Consider the following 22,884-nt stretch of genomic DNA (forward strand, 5'->3'; position numbering starts at 1 on the left):
GGAGCAATGACCAGGATTTTTCTACCTTCTGGTGTCTGTTTTAGGCAGAGAAGACAAGGCCATTTTGTTATGTCATTTGGCTCTCAGTGCCATGAGTGGAAATGGGGAATCTGGGGTCCCAAATGCCTCCATATAGTGGAATTTCTTTGACACTTTCTCTGATAAAAATTAAGAGATTACATTTAAAAAAGCCATTAGAAGGAACTTCAAACATGCAAAATGAAGCACCCCAACCACTAGACTGAAAGACTGGATTCAGCTTCAAAAAAACATTTCCATGCAGTATTTCCATGCAGTAAAATACAACTTGAAGTGAGACTAGCCACATAGTCTGTTTTTCACAGGCCAGATTCATCACACGGGATGGACAGAGCTCTAGGGGGATGTCAGGCTGTGGAGAAATGAAGACAGTCATCTGTATGCCCTTCTTTGGTGCTAAAATCAAAAGATGGGCAGCAAATGCTGCAATAAGAGAAAGGGGAGCTCAGGGATTAGGGGAGTGCTGGTTCAGCAGGGACCTGCAGCCCATGATATGAGGGAGGATATATGTTTTCAGGTGCATGTAGTTCACCATTCTCTCCTAATGCCTGTGGAAGTTATGGGTGGAAAAGCAAATGAACCTTCTTTCTTCTAGTGTCCCTTGACCTTTAGCTGCTTGTCTTCCTTGACTCAGGAGGAGGGGCTCAGCTGGGATCATGCAATACAGCAAAGTATATGGAGCATAGACAGAGGCAGATGGAGATGGAGAGCTCTGCCCAGCTCCTCTGTCAGATGATGGATGACTTGCACACTGCCACTGGATACGCTTGCTAGGGAGGAAGTCAGGCACAGCCAGCACTGGCAGCCAGGGGTTTCCGGCAGCCTCAGTCACTTCTCAGTGAAGCAGTTCCTGCTTTTTATCCTTAGCTTGTCCCAGAATGTCCCTGTCCTGCCATTCACAGGCTGTTCCTGTGTGTCAGAGAGGTCCTGGTGCTGACGAGTGCTGCTCTCCCTCCAGGGATGACAGCTCCATGCTTCCCTGGGACATAAGAATAAGGTGCTACGTTTTCTGCAAAACATTCCAGGAAACTGGATATACCATTTTCAGTGTGAAATGATTGTGTGTTTGTACAGGGCCAGGAGACACTCTGGATCCTCCCAACCAGGATAAACTCAAAGTTTCCCACATGTTCTGCATGTTCTGTTATGGTGGGGAAAAGCCAACTTTCTCCTGCTTTTAGGGTTTTTGTTTTGGTTTTGGTTTTTTACCATTTTATCCCTTTCCTCCTATGAAAAGGGGGACAGCAGGAGAACCACAAAAGAGAGATGAACAGCTTTTCCACATTTCTCTGTGGAAATCTCAGGAATGAATGGGGAAAGGGAACATTTTTCTTTTTACTTTTTTCTACTGGAAGAGAAGTCCAAGCGTTACTTTGTGCTGCCCACTCTCGATTAAACACAGAGAAAGTTAAGAAGCAAAATAAGTGACACTTGGACAAAAAAAAGTGTCAATTACCTGCTGCGAGCTGGGGATTGACCCATCCCATGAACCAGACAGGAATCTGCCTGCTGAAAGGAGCCATCTCTGCGTAGTGGACATCAAGGCTCTGTGACCAAAGGGGTTTTACTCTGTCTGTAGCAACCCTCGAATCGATGAGGTTTTGCTGAGAGACATCTTCTTCCTGAGGCACAGTAATTAAAAGTGTATTTTTAGAAGAATGAGACACCACATTAATCAATAAAGAACAGCCAAGTTCTCAAGGGTAAAGGTTGCTTGAGTGAATCCGCTTCAGCCTTGAAATTGCTGCTTACCCCAAGCCCACAGATTTCTGGCTGCCCCCAAATCACAGCAGGTAGTCCTGCCCTGAGCCCCATCATCCAGGTTCTCATACCCACACCAAGGAGGTCTTCAGTTTGCCTTTTTGGCCGGTCTGGCTCAGTGCAAGGAGCCCATCTCTGCAGGCCTGGAGAGGGGGTGCTCTTTGCAGGCGCTGGGCTGCAAGGCGGGGTGGAAGGGGCTCTTAGTGCCTGCACTGCAAAAGTCACCTGGGAGGAAGCTGATTGCTTTGGAAAGAGGTTCCCTAGCTTCCAAGGGTGAGCTGTCTTCAGAGGCAAGCTGGCATTGGGCTACTGCCTGCCAGGGTTAAATTCCGCCTCTCTCTGTGCATACTCCTAAGTTCATTTCTCATCAGCAACTCTCGAGGCTGGCTGGGGGGCAGAAGGAGAAGAGCCAGCCAAGTCAGGGGACAGACAGCCCCCACCAAACAGTCCTGCCGTTCCCTGCCCAGGACTGATCACTTCTGCTCTCAGCCACATCTCCCTAGGCCTGGGCCTCCCCGTCTGCAGGGGAAGCAGACCCAAGTGGCCCCTTCTCTCAGCCCACCACTGCCTCTGCCACTAGCTGTCCCGTGCCAGAGCGCTTTTATTCTTCATCTTCTCTTCCCCGCTGCTTTCCTGGGAATGCTCTATAGCATGAGGTGTTTAAATCATTTATGAAGGTCTAAAATAGACCTGGCTCCCTTCCAGGTGTTCTGGCATCCAGATTCCATAAACAACCCACCAGCCAAGGGAGTCAGCTTGGAAAAAACCTTTTTTATGTCTATTCCCTAGACTCCACTTCCACAGAAATCTTTAAACATGTTCATTTCTAGTCTGTAAGTGTGGCAAAACTGTTTTAGGCATTTGCTGACCTTCCTTCTTCCCCAGACACTTTCAGTCATCTCACACAACCCACCTTTATGCAGGCCAAGTGCTCTGTCTGACAGGATCTGAGGGCTGACAGAAAAACAGAGGGACCCTCTGCAAAAAAACAACCCAGGAAAGTCTGATGTGCACTTCTCTGCCCTCAAATATTTCCCAGGTGCTCTTTAGAAGGCAAACTCTTTTTTTTTTTTTTTGTACGGCTTTGACCTTTCTGGAGATGGGAATTCACCAAGGTATTTTCTCTTGGCTGCTCAGCCACATCAGATCTTCAAGAACTCAGAGGAAGAATCGGAAGGAGTCTGACATTTATTTCTTACGCTACAAGTGATTCACTGAAAATCATTTGGATGCAAGTAGAAAATGCCAGGGAATGGGGAGCACTTTCTCAGCCCGATCCAGATTCTGATCCCATCTGCACTGAGGGAGCAAGGTCCTAGAAGGCATTTAAATTAGGTCTGTGTGGACTGCGGTGGGACATGAGGGAGGAGCACCACCACATCGCTTTCCCTCGGCAGTAACAGCAGTAGCTCTGCAGGCAGCTCTCAGCTGCTCTCTTATCTGCACCCAAACAACAGAATCGTCCCAGGAGCTGGAGGTCTTCTCCTGGGACTCCCTGGGTGACCGCCAGCAAGTCCCCTAAATTCCTTGCAGCTCCCTAGTAAAATCAGATATATATTTAGTCATTTGTCCTGTAGAGGTAGGACATGAGTGCTCCACGACTCAATGTGTCACCCTGCCGATGCAACATTGGGATGCTGGGCCCCTTGCTGTAGAAGTTAAATATCCAGGGACTCCTTTAGTACCAGAAAGAACTGGAAGGATGTGTTTCCCCAGCTCCAGAAGGTGATGGGCTGGCTTCTCTGCCAAGCTGCCTGTGCAGGCTGGCCTGGCTGCTCCTCTGCGGCAGAGCACAGCTGAGCAGCGCCTGCAGCTGTCTGTACTGCACCTCTGGCTACTTACACATGAGCCGTGGCAAGAGCCAGAGCTGCCCAGAGGGAGGGCACCAGGGAGGCAGTGGCACTACTTGGAGAGGTTAGAAAGAATGAACTTAGCACCTAAAAATACACGCTATTGTTGTGGGGTAACAGTCTCAATCCTGTCCTAGCACTGGAAGCTTCTCTGCACCCCCTGTGGGCTCTGTTCCCATGGATTTGTCAGTGTGGGTATTACGGGGTATCTGGGTCTTCCTGAAGAGGGTCAAGGGAGAAGAAGACTAAGTGTTTTATGAAGAAAAATAACTCCCTCATCAGAATATGAGACATACCTGTTTCCAATCTGAGAATAGCCATTCCCACCTCTGCCCACAGCCCAGCCCATGCCCGGGCCATTCGCCTGGCAGCTGGCTCCACTTCCTCCCGGGTGTTGCTGGTGAGTCTACTGCTGCCCTGACCCGTGCCAAGGAAGGACTGGTGTTCCTGGCCATCCTGTCAGTCCAGCACATCCCACGTCAGAGAGCACGTCTGCCCTCAGCAGTGAAGCTAGATGTTAGCTCAAGGTCTGTGCTGTTCCCTATGCCCCATCTGCCTCCTGGCAAAGGGGCTTTGACCCTTGCTGCCAGCACAGGGTGGGCGAGGGACAAACTGTCACACATCTCCTGAGAACATGCTTTTGACAGCACAGTATGGAGTGTCACCATGACCACATCCCAGGCACCATCCCAGCTAGGCAGGGACAGGGAGCCTGGGGCAGGGCTGGCAGGGCATCAGGACATGTCTCCTGACGTCCTGGCCTCTGGGTGGAAGTGGCTTCACAGCGCTGATGCTGGACACGAGACAGGCGTATGATCAGCTTGAGAAACATCAAACCAACGAGGATCTGAATCAGCACTCCCCAGGGAAACCACGGAAGACAGATTCTGTGAACACAGGGTGCACATCATGGCGAGATGTGCTGAGAGCAGGCAGGGCTCACAAGGGCTGGCAGAGCTCCCAGAGCTAGGGGGGAGAGAGGATCCATCCTCAGAGGCCCCAGGCAAGACTGCCCCTAGCTCCAGAGCTGAGGGTGACTCCTGGAGGAACTGATGCCAAGAGGAGGAATGCTAAAGGCCTCCATGAGGAGGGGAAGGGCAAGGGACTGCTGTCCTGCTGCCACTGCTCTCTGCCCCCAGCCCTGGAGAAACTGCAGCCTGCCATCCCCGTCATCCCAGGGCCAGATCGAAGCACCTCAGCTCAGCAAATCCCCCCTGGGAGCGTTAAGTGCAGCTGCAGCGAAAAGCAGTTCTCCCCCTGGCCCCAGGCAGGTTCCTTCCCGGGCGGACTCAGCCCATCAGTTCATGAAGCACCAAGGCCATTAGCAGAACAGACGCTGCCAGGGCTGCCCCACGTTTCTGCTGAAACACAGAAGGAGCGATTTTCACCTCACAAATTTCCCTCCCAGGTGCCATGAGTGGCTGCCGTAACTTGTTGCCATCTGTTATGTTTGCTGTGTCAAAATGCCTCTCCACTGCGCACCGGCCCATGCAATGTGCATGCAGTGCATTCTCCCTTTCCAAGCTGTCATCTCCTCCCACACTAAATCGCCTTCTTGCCTATTCGTCTTGCATTGCTGTTTGTTTCTTTGCATCTTATGGGTTCTCAGGCCATCAGTAGTAGACTCTCCCTGGCTTAGCACCATTGCCGGTGCAGCTGAGTGCACCCACTGAAGGACTCGGACTCAGTTTTCTCTGAGGAAGGTGTGCTCTTGTTCCTGGGGCACATTCCCAAGGCTAGATACAGCAGCTTGGCTACATTCGCATCATATCTGGTACCTGTGCCTCAGACCAGACTGGACTTCACAGGTCAAGTATTGGGGCTAGATGCAGCCACCACGCTGGCAGGAGCACGCTTGCACATGCACTGTCCCCCATTCGCCAGCAGCTCATGCCAGCGTGTGGCTGGACATGGTGGGACATCAGGACAGCGGCCTGAAGTGCAGCAAAAAAGTCATGGCCGAGGGGTCCCAGGAACTGGTGGTCACTGCTCTGCAAGACCATGGTGACAGCTGGGGGCTTTGGGGAAAGGTGAAGTGAATGGGCTGGGCTGATGTGACAGGCCAGCAAGGCTCAGGGCCAAACATCTCAGGGTTTCTAGTGCAGCCCGGGGCTGAGGACTCCGAGGAGTTCCCAGGGGACTCCCCACACCAGCCAGATCACACCACGTTGGACCAGGTACAGCAGGAACGAGGAGGAGAAAGAGAGAGGTCTGAGGGCTGGCAGACTGGGACGCCAGACACCAGGCAGTCCACGCGGTGACAGCCGGGGGCTTGGCACGGCCCGCAGGAGCTGCCTGTGAGCCCCCCTCGGTGGCTTCCCAGCGGTCAGCAGGGCAGCCCCAGGCAGCACTGCCTCTTCAGGGAGCCCCTTTGGCTTTGGGAACAGCAGGCTGCAGTTGTTCTCAGACAGATCCTGTCAGATTTTGCTTCCGTCAAAATGTGGCTTGTTTTCAGATTTTGCCTCTGCATCCCAGCTTCGAGACTAAAGTTCTTCTGAAAACACAGACCTGCTCGTGGAACACGGACTAGCTTTCGCAGCCCTGGAGACCTCTCAGACCCTGTGGGGCTGGCAGCACGCTCCTGCTCTGTTCGGCCAACTAGCAACACTCAGAACATCAAGCAAATATTTCTCAGGGATGACTCAGGTGAGCTGATCCCGTTAGATCCTTTCAAGGGAATTTTCTCCGCGATGCCTTGATGAGAAGCAAGCTCCCCGCCAGCAACAGCGAGGTCTGGTTGTGGCTGCTGTTCTAATAGAAACAGGGAGTTACGGCTAGACCTGCCAGAAGCAGCACTGAAGCTAGAAAAGGAGCAAAAGTTCAGGTCGATTACATGTCATAATTTTAAAACAACTGCAGCTGTAACATCTGCTCCTTAAGCTTTAATGCAGCTCTGCATAATTTTAACTTTTTTATTCTTTAACAGGAGTTCAGACTGTTGCCTGAGACTCCATGCACTCAACCTCATCGCAGTAAGGAACTTCAAATGAATAGTTCACTATGAATAGCATGAAAGGGTTAATGCAGTGCAGGAAATATTTTTCAAGAAATGGATGCTTTTCGATAATTGACTTTTTACGCAGGTCTTTTATGGGTGGCAATGCCATTATCTCTTTCTCAGCCATTTCTCTGGCTGACTCAAGGGAAGGATAGGACATACGAAAAAGAAACCTTGCAAATGAGCTCAAGGAACCTCCATGATTTCACTGTTAATTACAGCTGGGGGAACCACAGGAATGTCACTGCCAGGGTGTGGAGGAAACACTATTTACTGTAATTGTTCCTGCACTGCTAGCCCTATGACTTTTAAAATGTTTACATCTTGGTGGACTGAGGGATGTTTCAGAAAAAGAAACGACCGCTTTGCATCAAAACTTAAGGAGTCCTCTCAAAAGGAAGCCCTTCAAAGGCTACCTCTTGCTGCTCCAGCCCAGTAAAGCGTGGTTTCCAAACCAAGCAAACGCTTGCAGGTCTGCTGCACTGTTTGCTCTCGTCCTGCCTTGCAAACGCCGGCTGTGACGAGCATTTGGCACAAGATGTCACTGAGGAGCCAGAATAGGAAGGTTCTGTGCAGCCCCGCATCTGCCTAAACTGATCTTGCAGGAAAGACGACAGAGTTGGGGCTGCAGAAGCAGGAACGGAGAGGGGGGCACGGCTGCAGTTCTCACAGCTACAAAAAGGCCCTGCAAAAGGGGAGGGAGGCGCCCGCTCCCCGCTCCCCGCGCAGAGAGTCCCGAGCGCAGCCGGCAGCGCGGCGGGGAGGCGCTGCCGGAGCTCCGCGACTTCCGCGTGGGAACAGGCCGGGCGAGGGCGCGCGGGGAGCGGCGCGGGCGGTGCCGGTGCCGCGCGGGGGGCGGCGGCCGGGAGCCTCGCACGAGCCCCGCCGCCCCGCGAGGCCGGGGGAGCCCCGCGCCCCGGACGGCGCGGCGGGGTCCGGGCTGCCCGCAGTCACCGGCGCGTCGCTCGGGGCACCGCGCCCGACGGAGCGGACGGGGCCGCCGCCCAGGCGGCACCCAAACCCTTCCCGCCGGGGCGGGGGCCAGCGACGGCTCACGACTACGTCTCTCCCGCGGCAGCCCCGCCGGTGCGGGACACGGTGCGGGGCCCGCGGGTGCCCCCCGCCCGGCCGCGGCCGAGGGCAGGCCCGGGGGCGCGGCGGGGCGGAGCGGCGGCCCCGCTCCCCGCGACGGCGGCGGCGGGGAAGCCCCGCGGGGCGGCGCCGGCCGCGGGGGCGGGGGCCCGGCGGGTACTTAAGGCGACGGCGCGGGCGGGCGGCCCTGCCGTGCCCCATGGCGCCGCGCAGCGGGGCCCGGGCGCTGTGCGCCGCCGCCGCCCGCCTGGGCGCCCCGCGCCGCCCGCGCTCCTCGCCCGCCGCCGCGCCCCGCCGGCCGCAGCCCGCGGACAGGGGGGCCCGGCCGGCCCCGCCGCAGCCGCCGCCGCCGCCCCCGCGGGGCGCCTCCCGGCAGCCGCCGCCCGCCGTGGACTTCGGGGACCCCCGCGAGGCGTTCCGCAGCAAGAGCAGCGCCGAGCTGCTGCGCGGGCTGGTGGTGCTGGGGCTGTGCGCCGTGGGGCCGCTGGTGGAGCACAACCGCGAGGTGGGTGCGACGGGCCGGGCGCGACGGGCCGGGCCGGGTGCGGCGGCGGCGGCGGCGGCGGCGCGCTCACCTCCCGCTCTCCCCTAGCTGCTGCTGCTGGGCCGGCGGGTGCTGGGGCAGCCGCTCTTCGAGAGGCTGATGAAGATGACCTTCTACGGGCAGTTCGTGGCCGGGGAGGACCAGGAGGCCATCAAGCCCCTTATCCGGCGGAACCAGGCGTTCGGCGTGGGCGCCGTGCTGGACTACAGCGTGGAGGAGGACCTCACCGTCGAGGAGGCCGAGCGGAAGGAGCTGGAGTGAGTGCGGGCGCCGGCCCCGATGGCGCCCCGCTGGGGCTGGCCGGGCCCCGCGGCGCCGTCTCGGCTCCGTGCCGCTCCCGTGCCGCCCCTCCGCGGCTCCACCCGGAGCTGCGGGCGGCGGGGAGCGGCCCGGGGGGGCGGGCTGCGCTCCGCGGGGGCGGCGGGGCCGCCCGTCCCGGTCGCGGGGCCGGGGCGCAGCCCGCCGAGGTGGCCGGTGCCGGAGCTGCCGCTGAGCCGGGAGCCGCGGAGGGCACCGGCGGGGCCGCGCTCCCGCGTGGGCGGCGCCGGCGGGGCCGCGGGGGGAGCGGGAGCGGGAGCACCGCGTGCTGCGCCCGCCGCCCGCGTTGGCCGGGCTCCCATTGGCTGCTCGTGCCCAGCCCCCCGCTCCCATTGGCTGCGGCGCGCGGGCCGCGCGCGTCACCGCCTCGCCTCCCGCGGGCGATTCCGGCATCGCCCCCGCATCGCCCGTCGCGGGGCCTGCCCCCCCCCCCCGCTCCCATCGCCCGCCGCAGGGTGCTGCTCCCCTTCCCCCCCCCCCGCTCCCTTCCCCCCCCCATCGCCCGTTGCAGGGTGCTGCCCCCCCGTCGCAGGGTGCTGCTTTCCTTCCCTTTCCCCTCCCTTCCCCCCGCTCCTATCGCCCGTCGCGGGGCGCTGCCCCCCCTCCACTCCTCTTTCCCCCCATCGCCCGTCGCGGGACGCTGCCCCCCCCGCTTCCTTCCCTTCTCCCCCCATCACCTGTCGCAGGGTGCTGCTCTCCCTCCCCCCCCCCGCTCCTTTCCCCCCCTATCGCCCGTCGCAGGGTGCTGCTCTCCCTCCCCCCCCCCCGCTCCTTTCCCCCCCTATCGCCCGTCGCAGGGTGCTGCTTTCCTTCCCCTCCCCTCCCCCCCCCCCCCCCAGTCTCAGGGCGCTGGTGCTGGCAGACTGCTGTGGTAGACGGTGACAGGTTACAATCTCGTTGCCTAGTGTTAAAAATAGACTAGGAAAAAGCATCGGCCTGATTTGCAAACAACCGGTTTCGGGTTAGGGGAGCGATGCAGGTGGCGGTGCCAGGTGTTGGCATAGCTGCTGCCGGGACTGCTGCTCTCCCGGCCCGCAGCCCGCTCCGCCCGAGCACGCGACGCCTGCGGCCGCGCTCCTCCCGGCAAGGCCGTTATCTCTCCTTTCCACTTGGCTGCTGTTTATCCGTATCCCCTTGCTTGTCACGAGCTCAGAGGTGGCTCTGCCCGCTGCGTAAGTCAGTCGCCATATAAGCGCTGCCTCTCCGGGACCTGCCTTATAGTGCTGCAGCTGCATGGGGGGAATGTGATCCGAGCCCCTCCTCAGGCCTTGGAGATAAAGCTGTTAACTTTTTTTTATGTAAAAACTTCAAAATGCACCACTTGTAACCTGGGGGAAAAGGAGGGTGGCTCTTTTCGAGACACCGAGCAGTGGCGTTTTCAAGAGCAGCTGCATTGTGACTGCTTCCCCAGACCTGCGGCAGCGGAGGCAATGGGCACAGTATGTGCAGAAACTGCTGTTCCAGCCCTGCTCAGCATCCAAATGGGATCTGACTCCCCCAGCGTGACCCAGGGTGCCGGCTGGCTGGTAACGTCGATGCTGCCTGCATGTGGAATGAGGGAGTCCTGTTTGTCCTTGGTGCCTGGCTGGCTTTGCTGCAGTCTCTCGGTCTTGCCATGCCTGCGTTTAGCACTTTGTTGGTGATCACCAAGGGCTTTCACAGGCACAAGCTCAGCCTGCACCTGTGCCTTGGACTACTCCACAAGGGTGCTGGTGTGTGAGCAGTGTATCTGGGCTGTGCTGGGCCCCTGGAGCAGATCCAGGATGGGCATGTGCTGGGAACAGTTGATAGTACAGCTGGGCTTGGCAGGTCAGCTCTGCCTGCACCATGTGGGTGTTTCAGTCTGTGTCCCAAGCAGGAGAGCTCTGCAGAGCCATGCACTGAATCAGCAACTCCTTCTGCGCTTGCTCCCTGCATGCCCCAATGTCGCCCTCCCTCAGCCCCAGCAGGATTCACTCAAACTAATATCTCATAAATAGACAGGAAAAAAAATTCCGTCCTGTTGGTCCTCCAGGGATGTCGTGGAGTGGGGACGAAGCCCAGGGTGAGGTGTTTGTGGCACTGCAACAGCTGTGTTGGGCCCTGGCCTGTGTCAAGCACAGCTCTGTGTCTGGTGTGTTCAGAGGCAGAAACCCAAACTGCTGATGCTTTTGGCGGTGAAGCTACTGAACTTGGCTGCATGTGGTTGGGAGGGTGTGAGCTGTCCAGGACTTGCAGCTTTTAAACATGAGGATTCTGCTTCAGCTCTAATGTGAATGCTTCAGGGCTTTACCCCCACCCCCAGTCCAGGATGCAATAGGGTAGAAACCACGTACAGCAGGTTTTTGGCCTCCTGGTGCTGTGTGCTGTTTCTTGAGGCAGAGCTCATGCAGGTAGAGCCTTGCTGGGCTACCAGTGTCAACCTGCTCCTCCAGAGCAAGCTGGAGACAGCAGCATGGAAATGCCTTTTCCCCAGTAATAGGCTGTGGTTGCTCCTCACCAAACCCTCTGGCTGGGAACGTTAATGCAAGGCAGGCACTGGCTTACCTGGTGTTTGCGCACCCTGGTGCCCCGGGGTGCTTTCTACCTGCTGCAGACTGGTCTCTGCTGCCCTGCTTTGGCTGGCACCCAGCGCTCCGACTTGTCCCGGGAGTCCTTGACAATGGCCTCAAGGTGCAAGGACCAGAACTGCAGTGAAGTTGTGGTGACGTGGCTGGGAAAAAGACTCTCCTGCAGGCAGCAGGGCCCTGGCAGGGGTGGCTGCTTGCTCCCTTGGCAGGGAGCTGGGGTGGGCTGGGGTGTGTTAGGGGCTTGGCAGCAGCCCCAGACGGCTGCTGTGGAGGCAGTGCTACCAGAGTGGTGGTGGTGGGGGGGGGCTGGCTGACCTTCTAGGCCTCTGCTGGGCAGATGGAAAGGTGACAGCATGCACGCTTGCAGGGGAAGAGGCAGGGCAGCTGGGAAGGGGCTTCTGCCCCCGTGGGGTGAATGGAAGAAACCCCCACAGCAGGGTCGATCGTGCAGCCTCTGAGCTGTCGCTGGCCTAGGGGCTTCCTGAGTCAGAAGCTGTGTTGGGATTGTGACAGCTGAAAGATCTCTTCAGGAATCTGTGGTCTTTCAGAGCCTGCTTGTGTCTCGGCCTCTGGCAGCATGTTTCACAGCGTGGGTACCGTCCTCCCCACCAGCACTTGCTCCCATTTCAAACCTGCTGAACACTGTCACAGACGCTCTGTGAATGGCTCCACCAAGCAGCACCTGGACTTTGAGCACGCTTTGCTTCCTCTAGAGACTTCTTGTGTGGACACCAGATATCTGCTCCACCACAAGAATTCGTTTGGCTAATCCAGCCTCACAGAGCAGCCCCTGGGGCTCAGAGCAGCCTCCTCCCCTTCCCTCCACCTGCCTCAGTGCTCTTGCCACCTGGAGAGATGGCTGCACAGAGGTGCCCTGTGCTCTGCCTGGCTGTGCTGTGGATGCAGGATGGTTTCTCTTCAGTCTTGATAGCAGGTTGTGTAAAGAGTTGCTGCAGCATTGGACTGGTGTGCGCAAAAAAAATTGCTGTGGGAGGGGTGAGGTTGAGGGACTGTTCCTGCCAAATGCTTTGCTTTATTTTTGCATATATGATTTTATCCACTGTCCATAGTTTAGACCTGAGCTTCCTGTGACCATTATATTTGCCTTGGATGTGATAATTTGGAACAACTTTTCCCTGATGGTTGCTCGCCCCCTCTCTCGGACCCATCTGCTGATGGGCAAAGCAAATACACTGTTCTTGTAAAATAGATTGTTACCTACTTCTGACAAGAGAACTTTGCTTCTCCTGAAACAGCTTATTTGAGCCCGATCAAAGCTTCCTGAGAACCCAAGTCTGCTGTGTCAGCTGAATTAGTCTTTCACAGCAATCCAACAGACTTGTTTTTCCCTCACTGCTGCAGTGATTCTTCCCCACCAAAGCAGAATTGTGCCAACTCACTTTAACACTTTCTCTGGTTAGGTACTGGGAACTTCTAAAGGTGAATGTCTTATTTGCTAGGCTGTGAGACTGAAGTGAGTTATATGCTGCAGTTTGCAGCTCAGCAAGCCTGCTGTTACATCCTGTTACAGCTTTGTTCATCACCTGCTCTGCAGCACCTGGAGGGCCTGATTTGTGCTGTGCTCAACAGCATAGGGCTTTTGCATGTCGTGATACCTGCATGCTTTGCTGTGTGGGTATCAGTTCCCATGCCCTGACAAGACCTGATCATGTCTTGCAGCCTACTAGAAGTTTTAGGGTAGGGCATGGAGCTGCTTCCTGCTCTGGGACATTTGCTGTCTGCTGGCAAAAGGGGTGGCCAGGTATAAGCTGACTTCAGCTGGTCTGGGTTAAGTGGCATATGGATGCTGTAGGAATGGCTTTGCTAGCCAAGACTAATATTACAAATAAAACAGATAATATCCAGGAAGATCTATTTCTTCAGCTGGAAGAAGGAGTCTCCTTTATTTTGCTTGATGCAGAATAATAAAGTGAACACCATGGCATTGCTTTATATGCCCCCTCAGGGAACAAAGGACTCGTTACAGTCATGCAGCAGGAATGCTGCTGGAAAGGGTGTGTTTATCTTCAGGAACACAAAATGCTTCAAGTTCAAGGGTGTTTTTTTGCTAGTTCAGTTACATGCATTTACTCTGCGTAGTTCTGGGAAAGCTTTGCTTCCTGCCACTTGTCTCTAGCATCTCAGATGCTGGATGCAGGGACTCTGCACTTGGTGCGCTCTGTGGTTACAGAGCTGTCCTGCTGTGCTGCACCTGGGACCTGCCTGCAGGGCACATCTCTCCTGACATATCCTCAGAGTCCCAGCAGTGTGTCCGGCTGACGTCTTCCACTGTGACATGCTGCTTGCTCCAAGGGGACCTTCTATTTGTTAGGGCCTCTGCTTCTGCATCTTATCCCTGGATATATAATGTATCCTCTCCTTCCTTTCTTCCACTCTTTGTATTCAGAGGCAGAAAGTTTCTTGACCTGTCCTGGGGGTAGCAAAATCATGAAGAAAACACTGCAGAACATGATAGGTTATGGCACAGTGCCTGCTGCTACTGATGAGCTCTGTCTGCTTCTGCCCTGGTTCAGGCTTTGCTGTGCTGTGAGCAGTGCAGGACAGTTCCTGGCTCTGGGGACCCTCAGCAGGAGGAAGGGCTTGGCTCCGCTTGTTTATGCTTCCAGCGGCCCCTAATCCCTGTCACAGGGTTTCCATGTGGGTGAATTTGTTCCGTGACAGGGTCGCATGCCTCTCTGATCTCCTGCGAGAGGCCCTCTGGCTCCTGCTGGACGGGTTTCCTGCTCTGCTCACGCTGTGCTTCCCTTTAAGGCCCTGTTCTGCGTGTCCTAAGGGAAGGCCAGTTTTGGGACACTGACTCTGGAGTTGCGCCAGATAGATCTCCTGGGAGCAGACAGATCTTCAGCTGCTAGGGGTCGCTTTCTAGGGGCTGGCAGTGTTCCCGTGCCTTGCTCTGTGAGATCCGTATCCGTGGGCTGGATTTAAGGTGTCAGTGAGGAGGCTTAGCTGCTTGAGCTTGAGGAGGAAATCATGACTTGGCCAGCGGCGGCCTGCTGGGACTGTCAGAGCCCTGTTATCTCTGTGGCGCAAAGTTTGGGCTTGAAATGACATGCAAGGTCAGCTGGAGTTGAAGCTGAGTCTTGTTTTGTTTGTAAATTGACTAATGCTTAGGTGAGGAGTAGCAGGAGAGCTGAACTGCTGGCAGGAGATCCTACAGCTTGACAGTCTGGAAAAGCCTTTCGCTTGGTGAATGGCACCTGGTACCCTTCTAGGGTGTGGAGGTGATGGGCCAAGGTTTGGTGTGACTGGTGCTCCACTGCGGCAAGGAACGCAGGCTGCCGTGGTCAGAGACAGGGCACCCAGCTCCGCTAGGGCTGACCTTGTCCTTGCTTTGGGGTGGACATCCTTAACTGCAGCTGGCCTGGGGTTCACCAGCTCTCTGGATCCCTTGCCAGTGTTGTTCTGAGAGCAGCTCTTACCTGCAGGAAGGAGCACCTTCCCTGTGCTGTCACAGGTCCCTGAGTAAAGTTTGCTCAGGACATTGAAAGCCCTCTGCTTCCACAGGAGCATTTGGGGCATCTGACCTGCCAGTGAAGGTTGAAATGACCAGAGTTTAATGTGTTAGTGCTAGGATTGCAAGGGAAGAGCAGCCCTGCTGTGTGGGCTGGCAGCGGGGGAGCCCGGGGAGCTGCCCTGCTCACCGGCATGGTGTTCAGAGGGTTGCTGATGTGGCCCTTGTTTCTGTTTCTTTTCCTAGCTCCTGCACCTCTGCATCTGAGAAGGAGATGGGAGGTGAGTGAACCAGCCTCTCCTGCTCACAGTAGATAGTTCCTGCCTGAAGGTCCAGCCAGTCTGGATGCCAGGGGCTTGGCATGGGGGAAGGACCCAGCTCCCACAGGCTCAAAACACAAGTTGGTTGAGAAATGTTGAGGCTCTTGGCTTTTTGTGCCAACACTATTCCTCAGCAATGGCTGAGCCCCTGCTCGGGCAACAGAGTAGGAAGGACCCATTTTACGACCCACTTTGACTCTTGTATGGTCCAAGCCAGAGCCTCTCTCCCCCAACGCCTGCCCTGAGCCTGTGGATGGGAAGCAGGAACTCGCTGAGGAGGCTTGTAAGAGCTCAGAGCTCTGCAGAGGTGCACAGCCCATTTCTGGCTCCTTCCGCAGGAGCAGAGCAGAGGGAGAAGCAGTACCGGGTGCATCGCGGATTTGGAGATCGCCGTGGCGGAGTCATCAGTGCCCGCACATACTTCTATGCTGATGAGTCAAAGTGTGACCAGCACATGGAGACCTTCCTCCGTTGCATCGATGCCTCAAGTGCGTGCTTGACATGACCTGAGCAGCTCCACTGTGCCTTGGTACTCGAGGGAGCCCACAGGCAGCTGTCCTTGTCCTTTGCAGCCCCTGCCTAGCTGGCCTGTCTGCACAGCCTGTGCCCATATCTCAGATGTCTTTCTCCTGCCTGGGAGCTCCTCTTGTCTGATCAGCTTTGTGCTTTGTGGCTCTGTCCAGGTGGTAGCTCCGAGGACGGCTTCTCGGCCATCAAGCTGACAGCACTGGGCAGACCCCAGTTCCTGGTGAGTGCCCGGGGGTGCCAGGGCTGTATGGTGGTGAGGTGGGGAGAATGCCAGGCCACAGATGACATATCTGCAGGGACAGGTGCCCCAGCTCTGCCTTGGCATGCTTGGTGCAGGTGGTGTCTCTACTGGTGGCAGAGTGGAACTGGCTCCAATAGGCTGTTCCCTCTGTGCCTGAGACCTTCTGGGAGGTTCTACCTCAACCTTTGGGAGCACATGATACAAGAGTTTAGAAATTTAGAAGTCCCAACACGAGGCTGCTAGTGGTCTGTACTAATAGGCTTCTTGTCCAGAGGTGAGGATCCCCTTGACAGAGGCAATATATGGTCTGGGTCTGCTTGTGGGGCCTGCCTCAGGCTGGGCAGGGTCCTGCAAAGCCCTGACACCACAACAGACTCTGAGCTGCCTGTGCCCCAGCGTGGGCAGCTCACACCAAGCTCTGATCCTGCAGCTGCAGTTCTCAGAGGTGCTGGTGAAGTGGCGGAGGTTTTTCCACCAAATGGCTGCTGAACAGGGCCAGGCTGGGCAAGCAGCACTGGAAACAAAGCTGGAGGTGGAGAAGCTGCAGGTGAGCTGGGTGATGTCTGAGGGACAAGGCTGTGCTGCCTGAGGGCTGGAGGGGACCTACCACCAGGCATGAACTGCTGGAGGTGGCTGGTTTCCGTAGGGCTCCTGGAGCAGCTCTGACCTGTGATGCCTCAGATCTGGACTGGTCCCTTCATATCTGGCTTTGTAGCCCAGTGTGGTGCTGTTACCTCCAGACTTGTCCTTGCCCTAACTTTCCCCTGTTGGTTTATTACCATCCTCAGTTGATGGGCTCCCACTCTTCCCTTTTGCCATGATTCCAGTCCTGTCATGCTCCTCCTTGGACCCATTGCCATGTTGGAATGGGCTGCTCCCTGTGCTGGCATAGCTCCCTACACACTGGCTCTGGGTGTCTTCCTACCCCCAGCATTGGTACTGACACTCCTCTTGCTGGCAGGAGGCCCTGGCCAACCTTGGCATTGCGACCAGAGCAGAGAGTCAGCACTGGTTCACGGGCGAGAACCTGGGTGTGACCGGGTAAGCTCTCTGGGTCCTCAAGGTGCTGTGGGATGGGCCCTGGGGGACTTCATTCAGCCTCCCCCAGTTCTTGAGGTGCAGTCAGTGCAGCAGCAGGGGGAATTCTCTGAAGGCCAGCACTGGCTTGGCATGGGGCCAGGGTCTCTCCAAGCAGAGGAGGTTCTGGTGGAGGTGACTAGATGGGTCAGTGGTGCTGTGTGTGGCAGTGGCAGATTGTACACCCTGCATGCTGGTGGGTGGTGGGAGCTGGTAGAGACCTCCTCCCTCTGCCCCAAGTACCCCATGGGTCCTGACCTGGCACTCTGCTCACAGCACTGTGGACCTGCTGGACTGGAACAGCCTGATCGACAGCCACACCAAACTCTCCAAGCTGCTCCTGGTCCCTAACGTGCAGGTGGGTAACCGCTTTGGCTAGGCTCAGTCCCCTGAGCAGCCCTGCGGGCAGGGCAGTGCCAACGCAAGGCAGCTGCTCCCTGTCCCTCTCTGGTCCCTGGCTGCTGCTTCAAGGTCAGGGTGCTGTGAGGACTCTTCCTCATTAGGAATTTACTTTCTTCTGTCTTTGGTCTCCAACCTGTGCCTGGGGCAGGAGCTTGTCCCCCTCCCCATGGGAAGAGGGGGTCCTCCATTTTCCACAGGGACCAGAGAGTGGGTCCAAGCATGGAGAGCTGCTGCAGAGCTTTCTGTGAGCCTTGTGCTAAGGAATGTGAATGAGCCAGCCAGGAGCTAGGCAATCACATACCAAGAGAGGCCTGGGCAGGGCTGGCTGGGTGCTCTTGCATGGTCCTGCATGCACAGCCTGTCCCTCCTGCAGTGCCCTGGTTAAGACAGAGCCAGGACTGGTGCAGATCTGGTGGCTGCAGGCCAGCACTGGAGAGGAGCACAGGAGAGAGGGGAAGCTGGACAGAGGGGCAGCAATGGTATCTATGCTGGCCAACAGCTCTTGAAGGTCTGGGGAGGCATTTTGAGGGGACAGGTTGTAGGTCTGCTGGCCCTGCCTGGCAGCTTGCTCACAGCTGTGACTGCAGCCCTGGCTGGCATCGGTGCTGCTGGAAGCCAGCCATGCTCTAATCTGCAGTTCACAGGCAGCTCTGGGGCACGTGAGCACCTGTCACCTCCCTGTGCGGCTTGTGCCAGCTGCCTCTCCTGGTTGGCCACGTCGGCTGCCACACCAGGCCTGCAGGATGGCCCCTTGCCTAATGGTGCCCCATCAGTGTGGGTGTACATCGGTGTGCTCAGCACTGCTCGCGGCTGCCCTGGGGCAGCACTGTCATTGGGAACCCGCAGCTCGCTTAGGAGGTCAGACTTGCTTAGGCACCTATGTCCAGGCGTCTACCCCAGCTTGGGAAGGGTCTGTCCTGGTCTTTCTGTGCCTTGCCGAGCAGCAGCCAGGCCTGTGGGGTGGGCATCCTTTGCATGCTGTGCTGATTGCTGGGTGCTGAGGAGTTGGGGCAAGCAGCAGTTCTTCAGATGAGTGGCAAGTGTCTTCCTGTGGGGCTTTTCTGCTTCCAGGCGGGCCTGGCCATAGGCAGCAGCTTCCTGCAGCACTTTTTCCCCAGGCGGGGAAAGTGCCATGAGCCCATGGATGTTCTCATTTCAGACTGGTCAGCTTGAACCTCTGCTCTCACGCTTCACTGAGGAGGAGGATCTGCAGATGAAACGGATGCTGCAAAGGATGGATGTCCTTGCAAAGGTCAGGAGGTGCTGGGCTGAGAGGGCTGGGAGCAGGCCCTGCTGCAGAGGGTGACGCATTGGCAGGCAATCTCAGCAGTCCAACCCCTATGGTGTTTGCCTTCCAGAGGGCTGCAGAGACTGGTGTGAGGCTCATGGTGGACGCAGAACAGACCTACTTCCAGCCAGCCATCAGCAGACTCACCCTGGAGATGCAACGCCGTTTCAACAAGGACCGGGCAATCATCTTCAACACCTACCAGTGCTACTTGAAGGTGAAGCCCTGCAGGAGGCTGCACAGGGTCCAGGGTGCGCAGTAGGGGAAAGGACCTGCTGGAGCAGCTGGATCCCATGGAGACCTTGACTCCTGAAACCATGGCAATGCAATGAGCCATTTGTCATTACTCCAGGGCTGGTTCCTGGAGGTGCAGGGCAATGTGGCACTGATATGATGACAATGCACTGTCTCTTCCACCTGGTGGCAGGAGGCTTATGACAATGTGACTGTGGATGTGGAGCTGTCACGCCGGGAGGGCTGGCACTTTGGCACCAAGCTGGTCCGTGGTGCCTACATGGAGCAGGAACGGAATAGAGCTGCCCAGATTGGCTATGAGGATCCCATCAACCCCACCTATGAGAAGACCAATGAGATGTACCACAGGTAGGGGATAGTCCCAGCTATACTCCTCCCATCCTACGGGGCACAGACTTGGGCAGTCTCCCCACAGAGCCCTGTACTGCCCTGCAGGTGCCTGGACTATATCCTGGAAGAGATCAAGCACAGCCGGAAAGCCAATGTGATGGTAGCATCTCACAATGAGGACACAGTCAAGTTCACCCTGCGCAGGTGGGAGCTGGGAAGGTGGTAGAGACACAGGCATGTGCCAAGCCTTGGGCCTGAGGACCTGGGGTAGGTGGGGCTTGGCAGAGCTATGGTGAAACTTGCTGCGTTTCAGGTCTATGCTCAGGTACTGAGATCCTACCTTGGATCTGGTGCTCAGAGACTTGGTGTGGGGCTGGAGCTGGGGCACAGTACAGTAGCCCACAACAATTGCAGAATGAGCCCCATGGCACAACCCAGAGGCTCTTAAAATTCCTTGAATCTTTGGAGCACATCATCTGGCTGGGATATGGTCAGTGCCTTGCTGTTGTGTTCAGAAGCAGTCCCTGTTTTGTGCATGGGATGCATGGGATGCACTACTCCTGCCTGCTCTGTCTCTGCTTTTCCCTAACACTGAGGCATGGCTTGCAGGATGACGGAGCTTGGGATCCATCCCTCAGAGAAGAAGGTGTGCTTCGGGCAGCTGCTGGGCATGTGCGACCAGATCACTTTCCCACTAGGTGAGTGCTGCAGCTCCAGCACCTGGAAGTGGGGGGGCTCAGCAGGCATGCTCCTGTTCTGTTCTCTGAGCTCAGAGACCCCTGAGATCTTACTGAGCAGCTGCTGAGAACTAGAGCCATTGTGGGGTGAGTGGGACTTGAAGGGCTGATGGAGCAGGGCTATGGGTCTGTCCTGACGAAAGCAGTGCTGCCAGGGAGCAGACAGTGGGACTGCCTGAGGATGCTGCTTTGTTGCCTGGACAGAGAAATGGTGAAGCTCAGGGGGAGGCTGGCACTGGGTGAGGGGGATGCCCTGTGTTGGAAAATGCTGGGTGCCATGGGGAGTGGTGAGGGGGAGGCTGAGCAATGGCTTTTGAAGCTCTTGCATGCAGCTACTAGTAAACAGAAAGGCTGTGATATCTGGAGCTGGATGATCCTGTTCAGTAAGCACTTCTGCTCTTCCTTTCCTCACCTGGGCTGGTGGTTCTTGGCAATTGGACCCCGTTGCCCATTGTTTTGTGCTGTCAGCAGGCCCCAGGAAGGCAGGGAGATGGATCCTGGCAGATAGCAAGCACTTTGCTGTGCATCACTCCTTGGTCCAGGAGTGTTACTTTGCTCCTCTGGAGGAGTGTCAGTGCAATGCACAGCTGAGTTCTGGGCTCTCTGCTCTCCTGTAGCCGGATGGGGACCCCAGCCTAGTCCTCTCCTCTCCAGTTCTGTTCCTGGCCCAGGCAGTAGATTAGGCATATTAAGGGACCAGCCTCAGCCCAGACAGACTGAGGCATGTGCAAAGATCCAAATAGCCCAGCCTAGACACATTCAGGTCACTGACTGATCTCCCTCCCTGCACAGGTCTCCAGAGTGGAGACCCCAAGGCCAGGATAGCAGCATGAGGTTGACTGGGCAATTGTCCAGCATGGATACTGCTCTGTCCTGGAGTTCCCCTAGCAAGCTGGGTTTGGCTGTGTGTCTGCAGTCTCCTCTGGTCATGCTGGAAAAATGTGTTAACTTGATGTTTCTGGTTGAATGCTTCTTGAATTGGCTGGGCCCTGGCTGCTGACATTCCCAGGGCTCCCAGTGACCTTGGCCCTCTCCTCTCCGGCTTGTTCCCAAGCTTCCAGTGCTGAGCAGGAGGAGGGACTTGCTTTTGCTTCCCTCTACCCTGGCCAGGCTCATCCACATCTGTCTGGGCTGCTCTCAGACTTCCCCTCTTGATTGCTTGGCTGTGTCTTCCAGCCAGTGAAATCAGCTGCTGCCTGCCCTGCTGCAAAGGACTTGCTCCTGATTCGCTGAGCCCTTCAGAGCTGGGGAGCTGGTCTCACATGTTGTCACTGCCCTGTTCCCCACGAGGTCACATCTCCGTGATCTGTCTGGCAGCAGGCAATATGGAGTGGTCTGGGCCCTTTTGTCTAGGAATGAGTCAAATGGCTCAGTCCCCAGTGCCCAGCTCCTCTTCCCCAGCTGCCTGTCCCACTGGCTTGTTGCCTTTACCCAGGAGGGAGAGATGTCTAGACCTGTGCTCCCATTGCAGCAGAGCCCAAGGAGGATGGGAGAGCAGGGAATTAGGGAGGCTCTCTTTGGCTCAGGGCATTTTCATGACCAGCCTCTCTCTTCAGGTCAGGCGGGCTTCCCTGTCTACAAGTATGTGCCTTACGGCCCGGTGAATGAGGTGCTCCCCTACCTGTCCAGGAGGGCCCAGGAGAACAGAGGCTTTATGAAGAGAGCGAACAGAGAGCGGGACCTCCTCTGGAGCGAGTTCAAGAGACGTTTTTTTGCAGGCAGCCTCTTTGGCCCAAACGACTAACCTTCCTGTCCAGTGGGATCCAGATGCAGCACTTGGCTCAGCCTGGGCCCATGGAGAAGGGTTATTGTGCCTTTGTGTGTAACCACTATTGCAGTTCCCTTTCCTAGTTCTATTGCAGTTTTTCACCCAGAGGCCTTTGCTCTGGGCAGAGATGTGCTCTTGTTGCTGTTTGAACCACATATGCCTTATGGAGGTCACTGGTGTAGGGCTGCCCTGACTGCTAGCTGGAAATGCCCAGAGGCATGTGCATTCTGCCATGTGCCTGGCCTGGGCTGCAGCCCCAGGCCTGGGCTGGGGCTGGAGAGTGCAACTCAGATGCTGAAGATCCCCTGCCTTGGTGAAAGTTGTCCTGGTGCTTTGCTATGGTGAGCTTGAGGGTGGAGGAGCAGCCCCCTGCTTTGCCGCATGTGCTTAGGGCCAAGGGCTCAGCTGTCCCCAGCCCTCTCTGAGCCAGCAGCATGGGATGACGAGGGCCAGGTCCTCCAGCCAGAGCTGTAGCTTGACCTGTCTTCCAGCTACATCAATGCAGATGTAGAAACTGAGGCTGGTGAGATGACCCAGTGGAAGGTCACAGGTGGGGCTGGCAGTGCAGGGCAGGGACAGGGTGCAGGTGCCTCCTGCCTGTCTGGGGGCAGCTGATCCCTGGATACTCACCAGCTTTGCACAAACCTGAGCCAAGCTTGTCCTGGGCAGGGCCAGACTCTTAATGCTATCGTGCTGGGCTGAGCAGAGCTAAAGCTTCCCAGGGCTGTAGGTATCTGCATCCTCCACCCACAGCCTGAGCTGTGCCCTGTTGGCCCTCAGGCATGTGACTGGGGCAGAGCGGGTAGCAGAGCTGGCTTGCAGTAGTCACCACACTGTTCCTGTCCTGCCAGCGGGGGCAGACCCTGGCTGTAGGTGCTGCTGCTCTGATGTGGGGTGCGCACAGTGCTGCAAGAGCAGGTGCTGTGCCAAACCTGTATGTGGGCAGGGGAAGACTAGGGAGGCTGCCTGCTTCCCTGGGGAGCACTTGGGAGCCAGTCTGCATCTGGCTGGCTCTGCCATACACTGGATTTGTGGAGAATAGTGATGATTAAATCACAACTGTTCCCAGCCTGTCTCCTGGATTTATTGGGTGGCCACCCCTGCCTTCTGCCTTGCTCCCCGGATCTCCAAGGTGAGGATTAGTGCTTGTTCCTCAGCCCCCACAAGCTGCGTGCCTTGGCCTGAGCCAGTGGCCAGGGCTTGTGGAACAGAGGCTGAGCTGGACTGGACCAAGTGACTGTGGCCTGCTACAGCCAGGCCAAACTTGCCTGGCCCTGGAAAGGGTGGGGGCTGCAGAGCTCTCTGGGAACCACTT

General features: G+C 56.9%; 1 protein-coding gene and 1 long non-coding RNA gene across 2 annotated transcripts; one reads left to right on the plus strand and one right to left on the minus strand.

The window, feature by feature from the left end:
• Positions 1–237: 237 nt before the first annotated feature.
• LOC106494544 (uncharacterized) lies at positions 238–8,391 on the minus strand. Its single transcript, XR_010885942.1, has 3 exons — positions 8,316–8,391; positions 1,496–1,661; positions 238–1,018 (listed from the first exon to the last, which is right to left on the minus strand). It is a non-coding gene; the product is annotated as an uncharacterized lncRNA (long non-coding RNA).
• On the plus strand, positions 7,940–22,637 carry PRODH (proline dehydrogenase 1). The gene is made up of 14 exons (XM_067307186.1): positions 7,940–8,245; positions 8,333–8,541; positions 14,870–14,904; positions 15,282–15,431; positions 15,627–15,691; positions 16,143–16,259; positions 16,674–16,753; positions 17,066–17,147; positions 18,351–18,443; positions 18,550–18,696; positions 18,907–19,082; positions 19,170–19,268; positions 19,674–19,762; positions 21,358–22,637. Exons 1-14 carry the CDS (start codon positions 7,940–7,942, stop codon positions 21,543–21,545), a joined length of 1,836 nt encoding a protein of 611 aa, XP_067163287.1. The 3' UTR covers positions 21,546–22,637.
• The last annotated feature ends 247 nt before the right edge of the window (positions 22,638–22,884 follow it).

The sequence above is a fragment of the Apteryx mantelli genome, chromosome 17 (assembly GCF_036417845.1).
Source record: "Apteryx mantelli isolate bAptMan1 chromosome 17, bAptMan1.hap1, whole genome shotgun sequence".
In the NCBI taxonomy this organism is placed as follows: Eukaryota; Metazoa; Chordata; class Aves; order Apterygiformes; family Apterygidae; genus Apteryx; species Apteryx mantelli.